We start from the raw sequence: 21,505 nt of genomic DNA on the forward strand, positions 1-21,505 counted from the left end.
CAATTGGTTCTTATATTGATTGACAGAATTGGTTCATTGCATTCTCATTGTAATTGGTACTATATGCTCTAGTGTTCGCAACACAAAATGAACACAACAATACACTGCCCGCCGATGAATGTAAATAAACTCAACATTTTGCACACAAAACTGTACATGATGATGACAATAATAAAAACCAGTCTGAGACATTTTCAACAGAAGAAAAAACGCTAGTTTATATTTAATATTTGTTGGTTTTGTTTTCCTTATATATGTATTATATAGCTTGTGTGGCATATGGGTATTTTCAAAATTGAACTCTATATGGAACACGCAGAAATATAGCATTTCAAAAGATTTTTTTTAACAGTTAATACACAAAAGGCTCATATAAACGGTGGACATTGTTCAATTGTTTTTTTTTTTGTTTTGCTTTTGCTATTCAGTTTTGCCTTTGCATTAAACGAAGGAAGCCTATCAATCGATTTTATCGAAATCACTTAATATGAACTTGAAATTCATTTATTCGTTCGTGTTTGATGTTCTTCGTCATTTTCTGCTTTTATCTCTCTCTATCTTTTCTCTCTGTGAACGTCTCAATTTAATCATAATCATAATCGACTTGACATCGCAGATTTAGCTACAAATAATTCACCAAAAATGCGGTTTTGTGTGTGTTCAATTTTGTTCGTTCGATTTGTGTTTTGCGGGTTTTGGATTTTATGAATTTTGCACAATTGAAAAAAAAGTGTTTTTTTTTTGGTTCCATGTTGTGAAAGCGTTCGATTTGTATGGGATACGATTGAATGATATGCAGCATGAAATCAGAGAAAAAAAGAGAACAAATATTGTTTTGTTTGTTTCAATAACCGGCAGCAAAAATAATTTGAGAAATATCCAACAATTAGATTAAGCATTAGATTTAAACATAAAATTATTATTTTTTTATAAATTATTAAGCATTACCAGAATGTTTCACATATTTTGTTCTTTTAAATATCTACAACAAATATACTAAACAATAATGAAAAAAGTCATTCGGTTTTTCTCGTCATTTTGGAAAAACATATAATTTTTTTTTATATATATATAAATTGCATGCGACAAATTTAAGTAAATTGCGAAAAGTATCATCATTTCACCGATGAAAGCAAAATTTTCGAGAAAGACAGAAAAGTTTATAAACAAAATGAATGTAAATAAATAATTTCAGAATTGATTTGTTCGTTTTTTGTTCATGTATGCAATATTTTTCCATTTTGCTTTTTTTCGAATGCGCCGCATTCCAGTGGCAAGAACTCTTCAAAAAAAAATCACACCTTCATGCTCTATTCAAATTAGTTTTTCTTATGGATGATGATCACATCAAATTGGTTAAGGTTTTGATTCGTTCACACTTGATGTTGATGTGGTGACTGTAAACCATTCGAAAATATTGAACGGAAATTTAAAAAATGAACTAATTGTTGAAGCAGAAGAAGAAGTAGGGGGATGTTGACATGAATTGAGGGTTTCAGTTTGTTGTGTGGGTTTACTATTGGTGGCAGTAGCAATAGTTGAAATTTTCTATATTTGAAAAGAAAAAAAAATAAGAGAAAAAAAGTAACAGAGGAAAAATACCGTCTCAAAAATAAACAAAAAAGCAGCGAAAAAAAAAACTCAAACTGAATTTGTGAAAACAAAACACGCACAATTGCTTGGAAAAAATAATAATAATATATAACACATGGTGCAGCGGTCTTATGGATATTTAATCAAATAAATCAGCAGAAAATGAAAAAGGAAAAAGAAGAAGAAAGAGTGAACGAAAAATAGAATGGTGTCGAAGCGAAACAATAAATTGCTACTTTTACCATTGAAAAATGAAAATAAAAAAGATCAGAAAGTGCAGTCACATAAACAAACATAATATTAAAGCACACGTGTGCGACACGAATTCATGGGGATGAAGATGAAATGGTGAAATGCATTTATTCATTTTTTTTTCGGTTTTACAGCAGACTTAAAAGCAATACACAATCAAGCGCAAATAAAATGTATACCGCTATACCTCTCAATGTTTGTCAATAGTATTTATTTCCGTGAAAAAGTATCAATTTTTTGTGTTTCAAATTTTTATAGCAATGAGATGGTGATGCAGCCCCGACGAAATGAATATTGCAACTAGGACAATAAGCTGCTTATTGACAAGTCAAACAACGCGGCCCATAAAAATATAATAGAGTTTGTATGATGCGATTTATTTGTTATTCAAATTTTTCAAACACGAACAACAATGGCAACAAATTTTTTTTTTTTTTAATGAACAAACGATTCGCAACGAACATCTTACACGTATATTACTCGAATCACAAAATATGTATGTATTGTATATTGATCGCTGTTTCGGAAAACAAAATGCGATTTGTTTTAATTGACAGCAAAGGAAAAAAAAAAACAAAAATGTATATATAAAATAAAAAACTAAAATAACAACGATGACGCGTTTAACTAACTGAATTTCTACTACTACTACAACTACGGTTAGTAACAGATCGTTTAGCATAGGATGGTTTGATGCTAGAAGTATTGATTTGAAGGCTGCTTACCATTTCCGATGTTAGTGCATTCAGTGATTCTTCGACAGATGGTTTGTGACGATCCGACGCAGATGTGTATGTGTTTAATGGTGATGAATTACCTGAAAATGCTTTTGATGAATTCGGTAACCGTTTAGTCGCTGAATCGATACGACACAATTCGCAATTGAATCGATTGCAAACGTGATGACGATAATGTTGTGCATGTCTTACCCATATCACCGCTCGAACTGGATTCAGTAAAGCTTGGCGTTCCCTCTGTCCAGGTTGGTGTTGAACCTTCATTTGAAGCGGGCGGTGTCCATGCCAATGCACCACGTGACCCATACTGGCTACCGCTTGATGTATCAACAGCCAAATGTGGATCTAATCGAATTTCTGATATGCTGCGAAATTTAAATCAATTGCAAAATTTGAAACATATTTTAATTTATGTGTTATATGAAATGTTCACATCAAATATGAAAACCACAACGAAAGAAATAAACAAAAGAATAAAAAAAAATATGTGAAGCACCTAAGACTACAAGTTGACCGTGTTAAGGTTCCATAACTAAATGAAGAAAACACAAAAGAAAATGAAGAAGAAGAAAAAGAAAATTTATTAACATTATTAGTGTCTATGATTGTACGAGAAATAAAAATGAAATGATAAACTAATCAATATCGAAATTAGTTAGAACAAAAAAATGAAAATGATTTTTTTTTGAATCATTTTTGTTAAAGAAGTGAGAAAAAAGAATGTGCTTTTACCTAACGGTGTCTTCGCGATAGGATGTGCTTCTTATGGTGGAGCCTCCCGTTTGTAATCGTCGATCATTTCCACGATCGTCACTATGTCGATGATGGCTACTGCTACCTTCAGAAATGTCATCAAAAGCGGGTGGTGGAGTGGAACAACATGAAGGTGCTGTACCTAGCGATTACATGTGATATAATGATATTGGTGTTTTTTTTTTTCGATGATCAGTTACATTAAATATTGAACATACACAACTTAATGATATAACAATTATTTTCTTTTTGTGTTTTTGTTTTTTTTTTTCGGTTTTGTTTTGTTTATCGTCATTTTCATTATAAAAAAGAGAATTAACAGAATCCATTGAAGGGATATACTTCATTCTGGTGATCAATAAATTTGGATATTCTTCATAATAATTTTTAGCATCCAGTTAATATAAAGCACATTGATACACATTGGGAATTCATGCCATTATCATGTGATTGGCATTTCGTTTAAGGGTTTTGTACATTCGATATTTTGTAACATGAACAACAGCTAAAGCAAATGATTTCAAATCTTATGCACTAGATGAAAGAAATTATGAGATGATTGTTATTGTATGTTATATATCCATATACATATATGTATAAAAATATGAACTGTGCAAGCAATGAAAAAGGAAACGGCTATTCTATTTTGAAATGTAAATAGATAAAGACAGACAAAGAGATAGAGAGAGAGAGAGATGGAGAGCGAAAGTGATTGCAGGTCCGAAAAATGGATTATTGACTGTGCTTTAATTTAATGTTAATGAAATGAAATCCATTCGTATGATTTCTTTTATACAAATTCGCCGTCAAGGCTAAATGCATCTAAATATGTGATATTATCCACGGATAAAATGCTTGAATGTGATTTTAGAATTTCGGTTTTTTTCATATTGTCATTGTCATCGTTAGCATATGTATTAACGATTGGAGGCGCTTTTTTTCGTTTTAATGTTTTTAAAATGGTGTCCGATGGCTGTTGATCACTGAACGTAACTTTTGGCATTGTGTTGGTTTTCTTTTTTTTCGTTCTTGGTTTAATCAACGGTAACAATGGTTGACTTTTTGGTGTTGCATTCTCAAATGCTTTTCGTAATTTAACAATGTTTCCTTTTTCTATGGTCGTTTCAATGTCCATTGATTCAGGATGCTGAATTGCATCGCTTGCATTCGCATTCGCATCATTATTATTATTGTTATTTATAATGATGTTGTTATTATTATTATTAATATTATTGTTGTTAATTTTATCGTTGGTTGTTTCATTCGAATTGCAATCGTACGATTTGATGAGATCGCTTACAATGTTAGTGCTAATGCCAATTTTATCATTATTTAAACTAGTGATCGTTTGATTTGCAACAATTTCATTGTGTTCAGCATATTTTTCCGCTTTATATCGAACGGATGAATCGCTGCTATATGAAAATGTACGAAAGCTTGATTGACGTTGTAAATGTGCTGTTCGTATTGGTAACGGTTTACGTGGTTTAATTGTAACACATTTTGTTGGTTCGGTAATTTTAAATTGTAGCACATTTTCATCATAATCACTGGCAGCAAAATCATTTACTTCAAGCCAATCACGTACACAGGTTGGTGAACGATCACGAAATATTGGCGTTCGTGGCGGTGATACGGATGTTTCATCTTTTTTATAGAGTTTTTGCGGTGATAAGCGACACATATTATTTGGATTCGGTTGAATTGTGTCGAAATATTTATCATTCAAATAATTCATTTGATGTCTACCTGATGATGGTGTCGCACGCGGACTTGCGCTTGCCGATTTATGTGAACTGGTACTTGTACGACGATCAACGCGTGGTGAACCACGCGGCGGCACCGGTGGTGGCACTTTTGATTTTATTATACCAGTTTTTTGTTTCAACGGTGGAATGGTCGTTTGGAATGTGGGCAGTGGACTTTGTTGTTGTGGCACAGATGACGATGATGACGTTGTTGAAGATGGTGCTTCGGTTACAATTGGTTTTGCTAGCGTTGACTGAATTAAGGAAGAAGCGACTGTGACTGGTGCTTCTGTTGGTGATGTGATAGTGTCGCAAGTATATTGAAGTCAGGCATATTTTTTTTGTTACGGTACAATTAATTCGATTCGAGCAGACACAGTATATTTTTTTGGAAACATAAACACACATAACAAACATATGAACGAAATGAAAAATGATTTCAAAACGAAAAAGTGAGAGAAATAATAATAAAAAGAATGAGTAATCGAATGATTTTATGATAATTCATTCCGTGGTTTTTTTTTGTACAAGTATTTTTTTTTTTTTTTCAAATAAAATTCAGATTGTTTACATTATTCATCCATTTAAAGCGCGCAGCATGAAAATTAGAAGAAAGTAAATATTTATATTGGTTAATATGAGCGAGTGATCCACACAAAACATTCAGAAAAAATGATGATTGAAGAATTGTTTCAAATAAATAAATCAAATTAACTATAAATCAAATCAGATAGAATGAGACGAAATAATATCATGTGAAAGATGATGGAAATCAATTTCTTGCAATTCATTTTATAATGTATATTTACAGCAAACAACAAATGAATTGAAAGAGAGAAAAACAAAAACCAACACAAAAAAACACACACACACTCATGAGGTTGATTCACGATAAACTCACCCGATTTCGAAATGGAACTGGTTACATGATGATGATGATGGTGTGATGTTCCAGCTACAGCTACAACGGAATCATTGAAGAATTCAAACAAACAAAAAATAAGAAACGGAAATGACATTTCAACAATTTGACAGTAAACATAGTTCTTTTAGTGGACAGACAATCTAACATTGAGTTGATTAGATGAGTCATTTTTTTTTGCTCTACTTGAATTCATTGCCTATTTTCTTTTTGTTGTTGCATTAAAGTGCAGCATTCTCTGTTTTGTGTGACATTGTCCATAGTGCTTGTGTGATTTATACTTACGATGGTTTTCTGATTCATTTTCAGTGGAACGCTGGGCGGCTTTCGAAAGACTTTTTCGTTTGGATGGTGAATGTTTGAGAGCTAGAGAATTTTAGAAAAGATAAAGTAATTGTGTTGCATTTGTATATATTTAAAAAAAAAAAAGAAATTGAGTTGATCTGGCCGATCAAGCCAACGTATAAAGAAAGAAAATCTTTTTAAAACAAAACGAAAGAACGAACAAAAAAAAAATTGTAGTCAAAATAACAAAAATCAAAATTAAAAACATTGAAAGCAAAACAGGAAAAACACTAGTGAAAAAACACCACATACACATAATATCAGGAAATTCTGTATTTTTATGGGTTTCTTTTTAGAATATCAAACGAATTGAAAACAACAACTCATATATTATTGCATATTTGGGCTTTGGATGACACAAAAAAAAAATATTTTTGCAAGAGAAAAAAAATTGTAGCGACAAAATAATGGCACAGCGAAAATTTAATCAAAACAAAAAAAAAATGTATTTTTTTATTCTACAATAACAATAAAAAACTCCATAAATCTGTTGTGTTTCTTTCTTTCTTTTTATAAATGACACAAGTATACACATAAAATCGCCATGATTTGAGCGAGAAAGAATAGAGAATGAAAAAAAAACACCAAACAGACAAATTAAAACAGAAACATAAAAGTTTTGTCTACGAACAGTGTTTCGTTTAATAATATAAGCCATTGAAAACGATGTATATATGTTTGTTTTTTCGGTTCATTATTCAAAAAAAAAAAAACTTTAGCTATCTAACTTATACATTGGATAAAATATGTGAAGTATAGGTAGGTATAGTAAATAGCAAACGCGTGAAACAAAGCCGATAAAGTTTGATATTTAGTGACAAAGTCATCAGATTTTGAGAACTACACACTCAACAACAAATGCCATTGGAAATGGTATTGATATTCGTCGATATTGTTGGAAATCGAGAGAAAGTCGGTGTACACTGATTCGAAACCCTTTTTCCTCTCTCTCTATATCCATCTTGTTTTTTTCTTCTTTTCTCTCGCTCACTCATAAGTACGGACAGTCGTTTTGTAAAAAAGTCACGTTTGTATATTTTTTTCCCTCATCGAACACATCATTGCAAATGAGGCTACCACCGTAGTTATCGTAACTAAAATATTTAGTGTGGATAAGACGCTTTCGTAGAAACAGAACGGAAAGGAAATGAGAAAAAAGCACAACAACTGGATAGTGTGTAAACGTTGTTTGCCAAACGATAAGCAGCTCCTTATTCGAACTTCAATAGATATTTTCATACATAATATAACAACCGATAAAAATGCTCAAATTTGCAAATGCTTCGTTTTATACGAATTTTTTTGGTTGTCCCTTCCATTTTTTTTATCGTTTTACACTCGAAAAAAAAGAAATCTTTCCAACTTAAAATATTCAAATGAATATGAGAAGAACACATTGATATTGCCATCTGTTTGTTTTCATGTTTTAAATGGTTGAATGTGTGTCATTTATAGATAGAAAGTGAGATTGTGTGATAGGAAGATTGTGAGATGAGAAACATAAAGAGAGAACTATCGATGGAAAATAATGCACAAGTTGAACAATGATATCGATGTGACACATTTAAATGATCTTGGTGTGGCGACGAGAGAGCATTACATTTACAAGCAACGATGGATGTCAGTTAGACACGAATGATAACAACATGCAAAATAAAAACATTGAATTATTGTGGATTGGAAATTATGTATATATATATTTTTTTACATCTATTATTTTTTATGTCTTTTGTTCTGCGATGGATCTGCTTTCGATTTCTCGTCACTATATTATTTCTTTGTTCTTTAGTAATTTTGCATTTGCTTTCGATTTTGCTCATTACACTTATAAATATTGTAAATATAAGTATTTATAATGAAATTTTGTTTGACTATCTACTTTAAGTACATTTTCATTTGTTTTTTTTAGTCTATCTATAACGATGATTAATTGGCAACTAGCGAAAAAACACTAAAAATTGAAGTGAGTATTTAACAGCATAGTTTATTAATGCAATGTGGCTGTTGTTATTTTGTTTTCACTCAAAAGCTTCTCGATTATTATCGCTTATATTACATCTATCAGTCAGTTTGTTTAATTTTTCAATCTATTGAGCAGTATGAACTTAGATTAAAAGCAACTTCAGGCATCTAAATTATACATATAGGTCACTGGCCAAAATAAATTCACTGGATGTAGCAAATTTCCATTATTTAAAAAAAAAACTGCATTCAATTACGTGCGGTTTTTGCTGGAAAATGCATTTTATTCGTTCTAACAAAACCAGATTCTATTGCAGTTACCAATGTTCTTTTTTTTTCTTCATTTATTTATTTACAACTCTCTCCAGCAATTGTGCCATTAATTACAATTTTATTAGGATACAACAACAATAAAATAGCAAACAAAAAAAAAATGAATGTTCTTCAATACACTCGAACAACTTAATGAACAGCATGAAAATATGTTATTACAATGATAAATGTACGGGGTAGTAAAAAAAACACATATACATTTAATGAACAGTTTTTTTAGCACATATTATTCATGTACATTTCAAATTGGTGTGTATGTGATTCGGTGCAAATGTATGAACCTTTATCAACTTTGTTCACAATTTTTTTTTTTTTAATTAGTGATTTAATAAAATGAAGAGAAAAACAAAACAACAACATCAACAACAACAATATAAAACAAACAATCTTGGTGCAAATAACATCAGTTTGTGTAAGTAGTGTATGTAATCGGCTATTAGCTTGAAAAACTCAACACTTTCAAAATGTACCGAATTTCGGTCAGAATTCTATAAAAACGGATATCATGCGGTCTACACATACGTAAAAAGTATATTTGCAATGTAAAAGAAAGAAAGATGTAAAACATGCGATGTTGGCGTAAAACGAAAAATTTCAAATAAAAACTGAACTGAAGAATTATGGAATATGCACAAGTGTATTGTGAGAATAAAGTTTGAAAATGCGGGAAGGCGATCGTTAGAGAGAAAGAGCGAGAGACAAAAAGAAACTGTTGGAAATCAAATATATTTACCAAAACAAAAGAAAGAAACATTTTCAATAAAATATTGCTAAAATCAAATAGCGGCTATTTTATGTAAAAACGTTTGAATGCAATTAAATTATAAAAGCCCGAGAAAATTTTCGTGGAACTGATGAAGCAAAAATAATAACATAATTTTTTTTGTTGTTGGTATTTATTGAATTTTAAAACGTATTCGAAAACGAAATCATATTATATTGGTAAATTAATCACACAAAATTAATGAAAATCAATAGAAAACATATCCAATCAAAAAAAATATTGAGTAGGAAACGGAATTCATACAAACGAAAACGAAACGAGAAATTCAAACGAAAATTGAATCGTAAATCGATTCATTTTGCTTGTTTAATTTGTGGACAATGGCTTTTTAGTATGAATGCAAATTTATTACTTTGTGCGATTCGATGCCGCTGTTATACGAGCTCAATTCGTCACAATGGATATAATGGTATGCAGAAATTTTCAATTTTGATCAAGCACAGGTCGTTTCACAGACCAGATCCTTTTATCAAAAAAAAAAAAAAAACCAAATGAAAGCAGTGCAATTGACCATTTTCAAAAGATCAACATGAACCATTCATGAGCGAATCAAGCTATCTAAGAATATAGCATATTCAAACACCGGTTGAAAGATTGTCGAGTTCAAAGCAACAATTGCATTCAAACCATCAGGCACATTGAGATTTGTAAACAAAAAAAAATATAGTAGTTATTCATCAAAGAAATTCAATGTAATGATTACCTATGTAGCTGGTAACTAAAGTACGGAACTTTCTATGATTTCCTTTTATCTCCGGAAGATCCACTTTAATTTTTATATCGATATTCGGGCATTGAATTAATTTTTTTTGTGTGTGATATTTTGTTTCGAAATTTTCGGTTAAACAGTTTCGTAAAAATGGTAGAGATTGTTTTGATGTATTTCATATGTTTGTGTATGGAATGTGTAAATGTTGTGTAAAAAAAGAGTAGAAAAAGTAACAAAAATAAGCAAATTTGTTTTTAGCATTTGTTTTACGAAAGGAAAAAATACTGAGCGAAAATTCAATGTTATATATATATGTATACATATGAATTTTTCATTTCGTTGATTAAAAAAAATTCATTCGACACTGACGGCTTACGTATTTTTTTTTTTTTTTTTTGGTTTTATTATTTTGGTTGGAATAAATTGTTGAAATGAATGCGGTGAGCATTCAAATCGAAAGGACGTACGTCAAACTCTAATACCGCTTTGACTATTTAAATTCGATATATTGTTGTGTATTGTTGACGAAGAAGTCTTACTTTGATTGGACAATTTTTTTTTCATTTCTTTTTTTTTTCAAACATGAACCAAACGCAATTTGTTTTCGAACATTTAGTCATTATACATGGTTCATATATATTGATGAATAATTCGAAATTTTGAATTTCAATTCAAATAGCTATGGAAAAACAAATCTAATACAAATTTGTTTGTTCAGTTTGTCAATTGTGGTGAAGTAAAAAAAAAAGAAGAATTACAATCAAAATATCCCTAAACTAAATCTCTTAAATCACATTTGTTTTCTGTTTTAGTATACATGGCATTAGTGTCGATATTCTTTTTAAATTACGTTATTATTATTTTGTTTTTCCTTTTTCATATTGTGTGTTCTCACGTTTTCACATCGCACTTGAGATTGATTGGAGACAGATGTTAAAAATCCCGTTGCCTTTCGAAAATATACTTTCGCAAGTATTCACCGTCGTTTTTAACACCTGTCTGTGATAAATGTCAAGAGTTAGGTACAATTGGAAACTTACGCGATGGAATTTTCTTAAAAACTGTTTTGGCCATGAAATCCTGAAATCGCTGAGCGTAGAATGATGGTCGACATACGGATACCGTATCCTGTAAATTGGCATGAGCACGAACATGAATGAATCGGAAGAGAGAAAAAAAAGAAATTTGGTACATAACTAAAACAGTTCCGAATTAGATTATGACAACTTGAGCATGTGTTTGTGTGTTTAAATGAGAAAGATTGTGTGTATGTATGTTTGTGTACATGAACTTACCCCATCATGAATAATACTTTTGAATGTATGCTCTAGTTTTTTCTTCAAGCGGTACGATTGCAGAATATCAATAATACCGATGAATAAAAGCAATCGTTCTCCTTTCTCACTACGCGCTGGAATTCCGCCAGGCCTGTCACCCATCGCAAAAGATAAAAATTGATTTATTTTCATTTAAATGGCCATACATGGAGTCTCGTCATTGACAGTGAGTGGTAAAGATAATAAAAACCAACTTACGGCACATCATCTTGAACATCAATTGGTTCACTGTCGGCCTGTATACTTTCCATTGCGGTTGAGTGTGCGACCAATCGCTGGCGATTAATCGATTTACTACGATTTAGTGCTATCGCAGCAGCAGCTGCTGCACCAACTCGTTCACGTTCCTCTTGATGACGTTCATGTGCTATAAATTGATCGGCTTCCGGTGCATCTTCCAAATCGGATTCATCCTCTTGTGAAATGTTTCGTAGATCGGGCGTTATTGGCGGTGGTCGATTTTGTTCTTCTTGTTTTTCTTTAATTGCTAAATCTAAATTATGAACGCCAACTAACAATGAGTAATCCATAATTTTAAACGATTCCAATACACGACAATCACGTTGTATTGTCTTCACCAGCGCATTGTACGTATCAGACTCGAGAAATATACCATTCGGATGTTGTTCCATAAAATCTAAGTCTTTGTATGTTGGTGATGATTTGCCACGTTCTTGTTTATTTGCCTGGAATTTTAATTCAATTTTTTGTTTTGTTTTAAATTAATAATCATATCGAATGGCATTGGTAACTAACCTTTCGTTTGTATGTTGAACCCTTTAAATCGTATTTCAGATGCATTTTTATATATGATGGCAATAAATTGTTCATTACAACTAAACGGACATTTTTGCTATTGCATTGAAAACAATATAAGCCGAAAAATTTTGGTAGGAGTGTACGTGGATTTTGATTTAGATTCATATAATAGCCGGGCAATAGTTTTTGCAAAAATTCGCCTTCTTTGTGTTGTACAGTTTTTATGATAAACTCATCGTCATCGGTCAAATAAAATATCGAACCAGATGCACCAGGGTTTGATAATTCACGCAACGGTGCTGAACACATTGACATCTGTAATTTGATTAGAACATTTGAGTCTTATATTTTTCACTTTTTCGTTTTTTATATTTGCTTCAATTATTTCAATTGATTTCGCCTGAATTGCATTGACGTCATAATTAAATAAAATACACTTACCATAAAATCATCCGGTTGAATACCGAACAATCCACGAAAGTATCTAAATGCAATGGGCGCATAGATTTTAAATCTAAACTCGGCATAGTGGTGCGCAGGCGTTAATGATGAACCGTCGGGTGGAAATGATATGGTTTCCAATTCCCAAAAATCGTTCATCAACAGGTCACGTTTTGGTTTTGATGCTAAACTACCAACCTAATGTTTCCAAACACACAGAATCGAAATAATTAAGAAAACATTTTTCAAGTGGCTGACACACAATAATGATACGTACGGTATGTTGAATTCCTAGCTGAATCGATCCCATAATATGTGACGATTGAATTTTTTTATATGTAATCTCACCACCGTCGCCAACTCTTCGATGGCCCAATTTTCGTTCGCGATCGTATTTGTAACGGCCAACATTGTGACTTGGGCGCGTAGTCGCATTTTGTTCACCATTTAACTGTAACAATAATAATAAAAAAGCAAATAAATTAGTCTAAAGTTTGAACAAAGATACATCGCAAAACATTTTCATTTTTGTACTTTGCACAAAACGAATCAACTGATCTCATCATTTCATTAACAATCATAAAAAAACACTGAAATTGTTACAATCGCTACTTGCGCGATATGCTTTTGTCATCGGTCTGAATAGTATACGTACAGGCATTGCACAAATCGAAGGAAAAACCAAAACAAAACAAACTTATTAACATCGACAACTTGGCAACAGAGCTGCACAAAATGTTGTTTTACTCATAATTACGATTGGCATTAAAATAATAACAATAGAAGGATATTATTCCAAACACCCCGGTTTTCATTTAATTCACTGATTTTTTATTTTAATCGTTCATTAAGGTTTGATTGCATTCAGTTAAAAAAAGGTATCTGAAACCAATTTTCGCCTCTTTCGATCTTTTTGATTTTTAAGATGTTTCCGTAAATGAATAATGTTATTAATAAGTTCAATCGAGCATTTGATTAAACAAACAGATTCTTATGATGAAAAGCACGATAATGAAAAACGAAATCTAAATTCATTTCGATGTACCGGCTAAGTGACAACTGTCATCTGTTAAGCATGGTTAACACATAAACTGGCATCTGTTTAATATATTATGTCGTGAAAATATAAATCCAAAAATTATAATCGGATTTCATTGCACTAGCAACTCATTTGATAAAACGATTAAAAATTAATTAATGAATTATTATAGCTCTGGTAGGCAAAATAGATTTGAAAAAAGCAACAATTCAATGTTCATCTATCGTTATCAATAAGATCATTTAGACGTATATTTGCCATTCAATTGATTCAGTTTTCTAATAATTAATGTCAATCATTTCCCGCATATTTATGAACAATCTGTTTTCCGCACAAAATTTTCTTCAATCATCACGAGACATTCAATTGTAATCAGTTTTAATCTAACTACACTCATTTATCACTATAATAACTGCACACAAATGGTCCACTTTTGTTCAACGAATTTTTCAAAACAATCAATCAACAACAATTTCCGAAATTATATACACCAAACGTAAATTAATAGATGACAAAAAAAAAAACAACAATTCAATTTATTGAATGAAATAAAAAAAATGTACTCGTTGGATTGAGTGAATTTGCACAAGTTGTTGTTAGAAAAGCAAATCTACGGTTGACGTGATTTTTCGCTATTCAAAATCATTACTTTTTCATGAAGAGGGAATGAAAATTATCGTGTGTGATGCTTTCGGGAAAAATCACTGCACAGCCCTGACATGCATGACTATTACAGAGAGAGTGTGTAGGATACACAGAAATAGGAAAAATCAACAAGAGTGAAGAAAAGCAAACGTTAGTGTTTTTTTTTCTTGGACGAACTATTTTTGCATTATATATAAACGTGGTGCACACACGTTCCACTTAATTTTATGTCGTGTATCTTGTGTGCTCACACAAAGCTTGGAATTTGGAATAATATATAAAGACTCTCAAAGCAAGCAAACCAAAACTAATTAAGATTTTGACATGAGACATTTTCAAATCATTTTCACTTATTTAAAAAATGGCACTGATTTCACGTACACACCGTCAAATGGCCTACAAATACACGCAAATTTTTAACTTACGGTGATCGATTTATTAAAAAAATTATTCGAAAATAGACAGAACATTTTCGGATGTTTTTCTTTCGTTGTCAAATTCGACTGAAAAACGCACGAATGAAAATATGTTGGGTACGATCACTGTGAAGAATGAAACGGCGTGTGAATTAGCCGAAGCATATCGTTGACAATCTTATTTAATACTAAATTATACGAAATATGTGATGCGCACCCGTGTTTATTCGAAATAATGCTTAAAAAAAATGAATCGTTGAAGAAAAATGGAATTTTTTGTTTTTCTCTCTCGCTCTTTCTCATAACAGATCAAAATCACATGCACACATGGGCTACGTGTTCAATTGTTTATTTCGATATGATTTCAAATTGATTATTAAGCAAATTGTATCATTGAAATGCCATAAAAGAAATGGTTGCTGCGGTGCATAAAAAAAGCGACAATACGTTTCAATGCGATGTAGACAAATCTGACGCGAAAAACGGTCTCAGTAAAATGTTTTGGTTTGGTGTATGGCATTTGTGTACATATTTTCACAATACAAACAAATATTGTAATTTTTAGAAGAATTTGCGGCTAGCATCTTAAATAAAATGTGTGTATAAATAAATAACATCGAACAAACTGAATCGCATTTGAAAACGCCGCAAAGCCGAAAAGTTTCACACTTTGTATACGGATATGTTGATGATGATGATTTTATGTCGACAACTATGCTGTCATACCGAAAGCGTTATTATTTTTTCATATACATGAAGCTGTCCATGATGATTCAGAGTAAAATAACTGCATCGGCATTTCTGTTTTGTTTTAATTATTTTGCATTTGTTCTCAGTTTGAAATCAAGTCCCGCTGAATTTATTAATGAACCATTTTCGATTCTAAATATTTGTTTACTAACCGCTTCAATGAATAGATCCGACTTGAATAGTTGTGAAATATTAAGTAATTGTTCATTCACTGAATCATTCGGTGCACCTTTCGACAGTAAAATACAGAAAATCAAATTGTGAAAATATTACGGAGAATGTGAAATGGCAATAAACGAGTTTTTAACATTGAATTTAATTTATATATCTGTATTACATGCAAACACCAAATCAAACACCGCCACCAAACACATTAAAATAATGATAAAATTCATTGTCATTTGGTATGAGGAAAATCACAATTTTAAACCATTTACGTACAGGTTCGAAGTAGAACTTGCACAGAAAATGTCAAGAGAATTACATTTATACTGTTTTAACATTCAAACATTTTCATATCGAATTATCTCCTCAAATGTTAATGAATGGAAACACATCGGTAATGGAATGAGTCTCATTAATTATTCAGTGAATTTGAAGAAAATCAAGAGAGGAAAAAAACCAAATTCGAAATGAATGTGAAGGATTCCATAACATTTGGATTAAATTCGCTCATGTGTTTCTTTTTTTCGTGTGTCAATTCTATTGTGCATTTACATATTTGAAGAAGATTAACATTTTTTCTGTATGAATTTTTAGCAAAAGTTCCATTTGATTAAAGTGCTTTGCGCATGTGGCGAGGAGAAAAAAATAGTTGCGGCGTACATTGCTTTTATTAATTATGAATAAATAATTTTCGTTAAAACAGAGGTGCGAAATGCACATGAAATAATGTCATCTCTTTCGTCATTGTTCAGTCTTACTTTTTCAATCAAATAGAAGCTATTTACATTTTTATTTGGTGTTACGTGCAAATTAATTCCAGTTTGATGACACTCACATTTGTAATGAAACTGCAATTTTTTCGAAACCAAAATATAAGACACGAAATAGTTAAACGAACAAATCATTTTAGATTTGTAGACATTGCCAAAAAAATGTGGTGTTTTTTTATGGGTATACTGTTTCGTGTTTTGATGCATTCAAGACTAATTTTGCAATGGCTCAAATGGTGTGACTATTTGTGTGTCTCATTTACAAATAGACGCAACCTAATGTACACTTATTTAATGTGGTTTGCCAAACTGACGTAATAATGGGCACAGTACGAAACTCATTTAGCAACAGCAACAACATTTTTTTTATTAATATAGACGAATGAATGAACGAGCTTATTTCGACAGGTGATGGCTTACGAAAGTGGAAAATTTCTGCACAAATCCAAATGTAACATTGACATTTTTTTTCAGAAGTGAATTATGTGTGTATGCATCCGTTGCGTATATCCCCTCTTCTTCTCGAAACATTCGATTCAGCAAACACCAGAAATATGCTCAAGATGCATTGCCATAAAAATTCGAAACGAAAAAAGAAGCATTGCAACGCAGTGGGCGGCAGTGAACTGAATTTAGTTCGAATATCTGGATGGCAATTTGAAAAAAGCCACTGACTTCTTTTTTTATGTTCATGTACTCTGACTTCCTTAACTGAAAAGGACGCCGTCGTCGAAATAGGGTTGCATTGCATGTAAGTAAAAAGTTTAAAATTGCTGTGCAGACATCTTGCAAATTTGAAAATAAAATATGAATGCGTTGCCATTTACCATACAATTTACGTGCCATTGCCGAGTATTATGGACATTCACGCATATATCCATATAGTTGCATAAAAAATAACCGTCAAACCGAATTATTTATGCGCCTATTTGCTTGTATTTTCCAAAATGAATTAGCGAAAATCGCTTTCGAGAGTCTCGAAGACGCTTTCGACTTTTCACATACATTTATTGCCATTTTGTCTATTGTCCTTCTCTCTCTCTCACTCTCTCTCTTTCTCGCTCTTATATTTTTGGATCGTGCACAATTATGTGTGCTGGTTTTTATTATATGTGCTTGTATAATTTTAAATTTATTTGGCTTGGGCCGTGTTGTTTGAGAGCGCAGTAAATTCTGAAAGCATTTCATGACGGTTACGAACGTATTTACATTCTAATGGTAAGAAGTAAAACGAAAACCAAAAGCACACATGGCCATCACAAAACAGCACGCCAAAGATACAAGAACACAACGATACATTGAAAACATAGAGTGCAAATACCCATAGTAAATGACAACTCAAATTACAAACGAAAAAAGTGTAGTGAATTGACATTAAATCTTAGCTCTGCCTATTTTTCTGTTCCTTTTCTTCGTTTGCTTCTTTACAGCTCGAGAAAAAGAGATAGGGCAACCGATTAGTATTTGAGCTATGTATTGTAAATTTATTGTATGACCGTTTTAGTTTGCGGTGCAGTTCGCCTGTAAAAATTGTCACGGCCATCCATTTATTATTATTCCACACACAGCTGAGAGAGTGTAGCTTTGATTTTATTTGTAATTTTTCTTATTGATATTTTTTGCTTTTGCTGTCTTTCTCTTTCTCTCTCTATCTATCTCATTCCGCAATTTCAATGGCCATTCACTCTGTGCTGTTGTTGGTATTATTGTGTCGTAAGACGACAAGTACGTCATGTAGTTTGCTGATTGTGTGCGGATGTGTATAACGTTTTGTGTCTTTTTGTGTCGTTTTCTATATGTGTTTGCACATTTGTGCGCGTCCAATGAATTTGTGTTGTCTTTTTTTCGTTTGTGTACAAACAAGCGAAGCGAGTGAATCACGTCGAGGAATGCTATTTCAAACTGACGAAATCAATTGTCGAAAATCGAGTAATCAACTTGCATTTCCATGATTATATTGTTGGATAGCTGTCTGTATGGTTCGGGCTGTTGACCATTGACATATTGTGTGCTTATATCATTTGTTTACATATTTAAATTAACGAAAAGAAAAAAAAAATTGCGTACATGCTCATACAATTCAAGCACGCACTGCGCCATTAGGTCGCCTCAAACATTTCAGTAAAATGATTTATGTACGACCATTCAATTTTCGAATTCAACAAAGTCGGCGCATAATTTTCTTAATCGAAGCATTAAGATGAAAAGAGATAGATTAAAGAATTATGAGAGTGTCCAATCAAGACTGAGCATGAACGAAATTTTGCAAATTTATTTGCAAAGTAAATGATCGAATCGGAAAGCAGAAAAAACAACATGGAGCTGTAAAAACGATATTCGATTTGCGTGTATGCATCTACGGAATCATCGAAACGATTGACTTGACAAAGAAAAAGTTTGTTATTTCACACGTTTTCGTGTTTGCTTATTAAATTTACATTTTTTGAATAAGACGACCGATCAGAGCGAATGAAAAATCTATATAATTTTGCGTACACAAATACAATTAAAATCACTTACCTCGAGCGTTGTAGCGGCATCTCCACTTTCCGTTTTGTCTTTATCTGTAAATTATTTTGTTATTTCACATTTTTATTTTTTGCAACAACAACAATAACAACAAAGAAAAAGAAAAGAGCAAAAGAAAAACGAGAAAGAAAAACAAGAACGAAAACCATACAAATTAGTTGAAGAAACAATGTCGAAACAATATTTATGCGCTTCATTTATTTGCAAAACCAAGCAAATACCAATGCCGATTAGCACATTGTTCCATTCAACCTCGTTCTTTTTTATATTCAAAATCTCAGAGTTTAAAAAAAATCAATTTTGGCTGAGATTTGTTGTGAGCATTGTGTACTATTCTATAATTAGTGATGTGCAAGGGGAATGCTGTTATCCCCTTCTTAAAATTACTAAGAGTTTTTTACCATTTTTTCAATTTTGTAGGATTTTTTTGAGCCAAATTTTGCGCACTCGTAATCAATTTCGGTCCGAGTGGAATCAAAATCCCCTCATTAGAATGTAGTTTTGGGGATTTTTCGGGACCTTTTTTTGGTCGTCAATTATTTGGCAAGAAATTTACAATCGATAAAATGAAGTTTTGATAATTACCCCCCTCAAAAAAATGAGTTCGCACATTACTGTTCATTACACACCACATAAAAGAACCTAAATCATTTTATGTAGAGCAATGAGCTTGAGTTTTCAATACATTTTACTAAACTGTAGTGATGTATCAAAGAGAAGAGACAAAAAAAAAATGGCATACACATACAGTGAACAACAACAAGAACACCATGAGACACATACAAGGAAGCGATTGAAAAGTGTGTACTGTATGATATCATCAATTCATCGTATTTCATTGTCGTTGGTGACGAATGACCGCGATAAAATTCCATAATTTATATATATATTCAGTTTTTTTTTCATCAAGTTTTGCACAAATAAACCCAATGGTACACCGTTGGAATTTCTAGTGTTATTTACGATACAATGTGAAGTGGTGAATTGTGTTTGTGTTTTTTTTTTTTGCTTTCAACCCTAGTTCACGTCATAGTCAGCGTGTGAATAATAAAAATCCAATAAGTTCGATAACTTTAACAAACAATACGAATGCTTTGATAAAATGCCCTCGCCGATAGCAATCCATTTTTGAATGTGATGCAATCATTTCCGAGATAATGTCTGTGTATGGAAATAATGGGATCGTTTAATGCATAATCCATGATTCGGAGACGCGGCGGCAATGGTAAATTGCGATTAGAACAACAGCATAAATAAACAACCGATTTAAAATATGCATGCGTTTTCAACATTTAAATGACAATTGTCATATTGTGTTGTGAAATTTTATGAGTCACGCGTATCGATACATACATAATGAATGGATTATATGTGTGTACATTGTACAGTGCATTGACAAATGCCACAAGTATCATTTAATGTCAAACACATTTGTGTGTCATTTCACGTTGTTATTTTGTGATTGCATACCATTTTTTTCTCTCAAATGAATAGAGACTGAGCTGTTAGGTGCATGAAGTTTGGCCTTTTGACAGAAACTCGAAATAGACTTTACAAAGCGGAAGAAGGTGGCAAAACAAAAATTAGCATGACAAGAAACCGTTGTTACAGATTATTAAACAATGGAATCTCATTTCGATGTACTTGTTTATCGAAATTAGTGATGCTGTGCTGTTTTTACACTTAAATGTATGTAACTATCTCTCTTTATGTATCTCTCTCTATTTTTTTTATACTTTTTCACTTCACGTTTCTTGACTTGGTGAGATGATGATATCATTTGTTTTTGCTTGGTGATACAATCGAATGTGTTGCTTCCTCTTATTCTCTGTTTCATACTTTAAAAAGCTTAAATATCTTCATGATCAGATTTGCAACCACACATGTTTTATTCACAAGAATATTAAGTATGCGAATCTGGTGTGCACCATTTTCGCTTGAAATTGACGATGATAAAAAAAATCGAGTTCAATATCAGATTTTTTTTTTGGTTCATATAAAGAAAATTGTGTCCGTAACTTGCATCGAGATTATATTCATAAAATGAGTGGCACTTCAATGAGCTTTCAATGCGAACGTTGCAAAGTGCATTGCTTATTGTTTATCTCTAACAGCCGGATTGAATTGCTCTATTTTATTTTCATTTTTTTTTTCGTTCTGTATGTCTCTTTCTTTCTCGGTCTTTGTCTGGAGCTATTTTCGATGCGAAAAGAAAATAGTAAAATAATTAAGTGTGCGGCCAATTCTTTTTCGATTGAATTGAATATGAGTTTGTGTGTGTTGTTATTCTTTTTAAAGTTCAGCGTCGCATGGACAAAAACGCGATACAAATGGTGCCAATTCAAATGGCGAAGAACACAAGGCAATGACGATAATTAAACACAAATAGAGAGAAAAAGGAAGATAGAGAGAGAGAGAGAAATAGAGTCGGGTGTCTGTTGTAAATCTAATAAATCACTTAAGTGTTTTAGTCGTGTGCATCGCATTATACTCTGCGTGAGTAATGTATATAGAAG

At 31.9% G+C, this 21,505-nt stretch overlaps 1 protein-coding gene across 18 annotated transcripts in view; it reads right to left on the reverse strand.

Annotated features, from left to right (window-relative positions):
* The window catches only part of LOC116347089 (phosphatidylinositol 4-phosphate 5-kinase type-1 alpha), a 29,915-nt gene that overhangs the window by 5,972 nt on the left and 2,438 nt on the right, over positions 1–21,505 (reverse strand). For 4 of the 18 annotated variants that reach the window (XM_031777509.1, XM_031777508.1, XM_031777507.1 and 1 more), the window contains 16 exons: positions 18,981–19,024; positions 12,953–13,126; positions 12,676–12,873; positions 12,232–12,549; positions 11,674–12,161; positions 11,434–11,566; positions 11,179–11,266; positions 10,133–10,195; positions 6,291–6,371; positions 5,985–6,044; positions 5,085–5,372; positions 3,315–3,477; positions 3,079–3,114; positions 2,775–2,947; positions 2,571–2,671; positions 1,108–1,548 (listed from right to left, as the gene is read on the reverse strand). In XM_031777509.1, the coding sequence (XP_031633369.1) occupies positions 1,357–1,548; positions 2,571–2,671; positions 2,775–2,947; positions 3,079–3,114; positions 3,315–3,477; positions 5,085–5,372; positions 5,985–6,044; positions 6,291–6,371; positions 10,133–10,195; positions 11,179–11,266; positions 11,434–11,566; positions 11,674–12,161; positions 12,232–12,549; positions 12,676–12,873; positions 12,953–13,126; positions 18,981–19,024 (2,600 nt within the window). In that variant the 3' untranslated portion in view covers positions 1,108–1,356. Of the gene's footprint in view, positions 1–1,103; positions 1,549–2,570; positions 2,672–2,774; positions 2,948–3,078; positions 3,115–3,314; positions 3,478–5,084; positions 5,373–5,984; positions 6,045–6,290; positions 6,372–10,132; positions 10,196–11,178; positions 11,267–11,433; positions 11,567–11,673; positions 12,162–12,231; positions 12,550–12,675; positions 12,874–12,952; positions 13,127–15,677; positions 15,755–15,862; positions 15,977–18,980; positions 19,025–21,505 lie in introns of those variants that run through there. The other 14 variants (XM_031777511.1, XM_031777510.1, XM_031777518.1 and 11 more) reach the window with 14 other exon arrangements.

The sequence above is a fragment of the Contarinia nasturtii genome, unplaced genomic scaffold (assembly GCF_009176525.2).
Source record: "Contarinia nasturtii isolate CC-2019 unplaced genomic scaffold, AAFC_CNas_1.1 Cnas_scaffold_1699, whole genome shotgun sequence".
NCBI lineage: Eukaryota > Metazoa > Arthropoda > Insecta > Diptera > Cecidomyiidae > Contarinia > Contarinia nasturtii.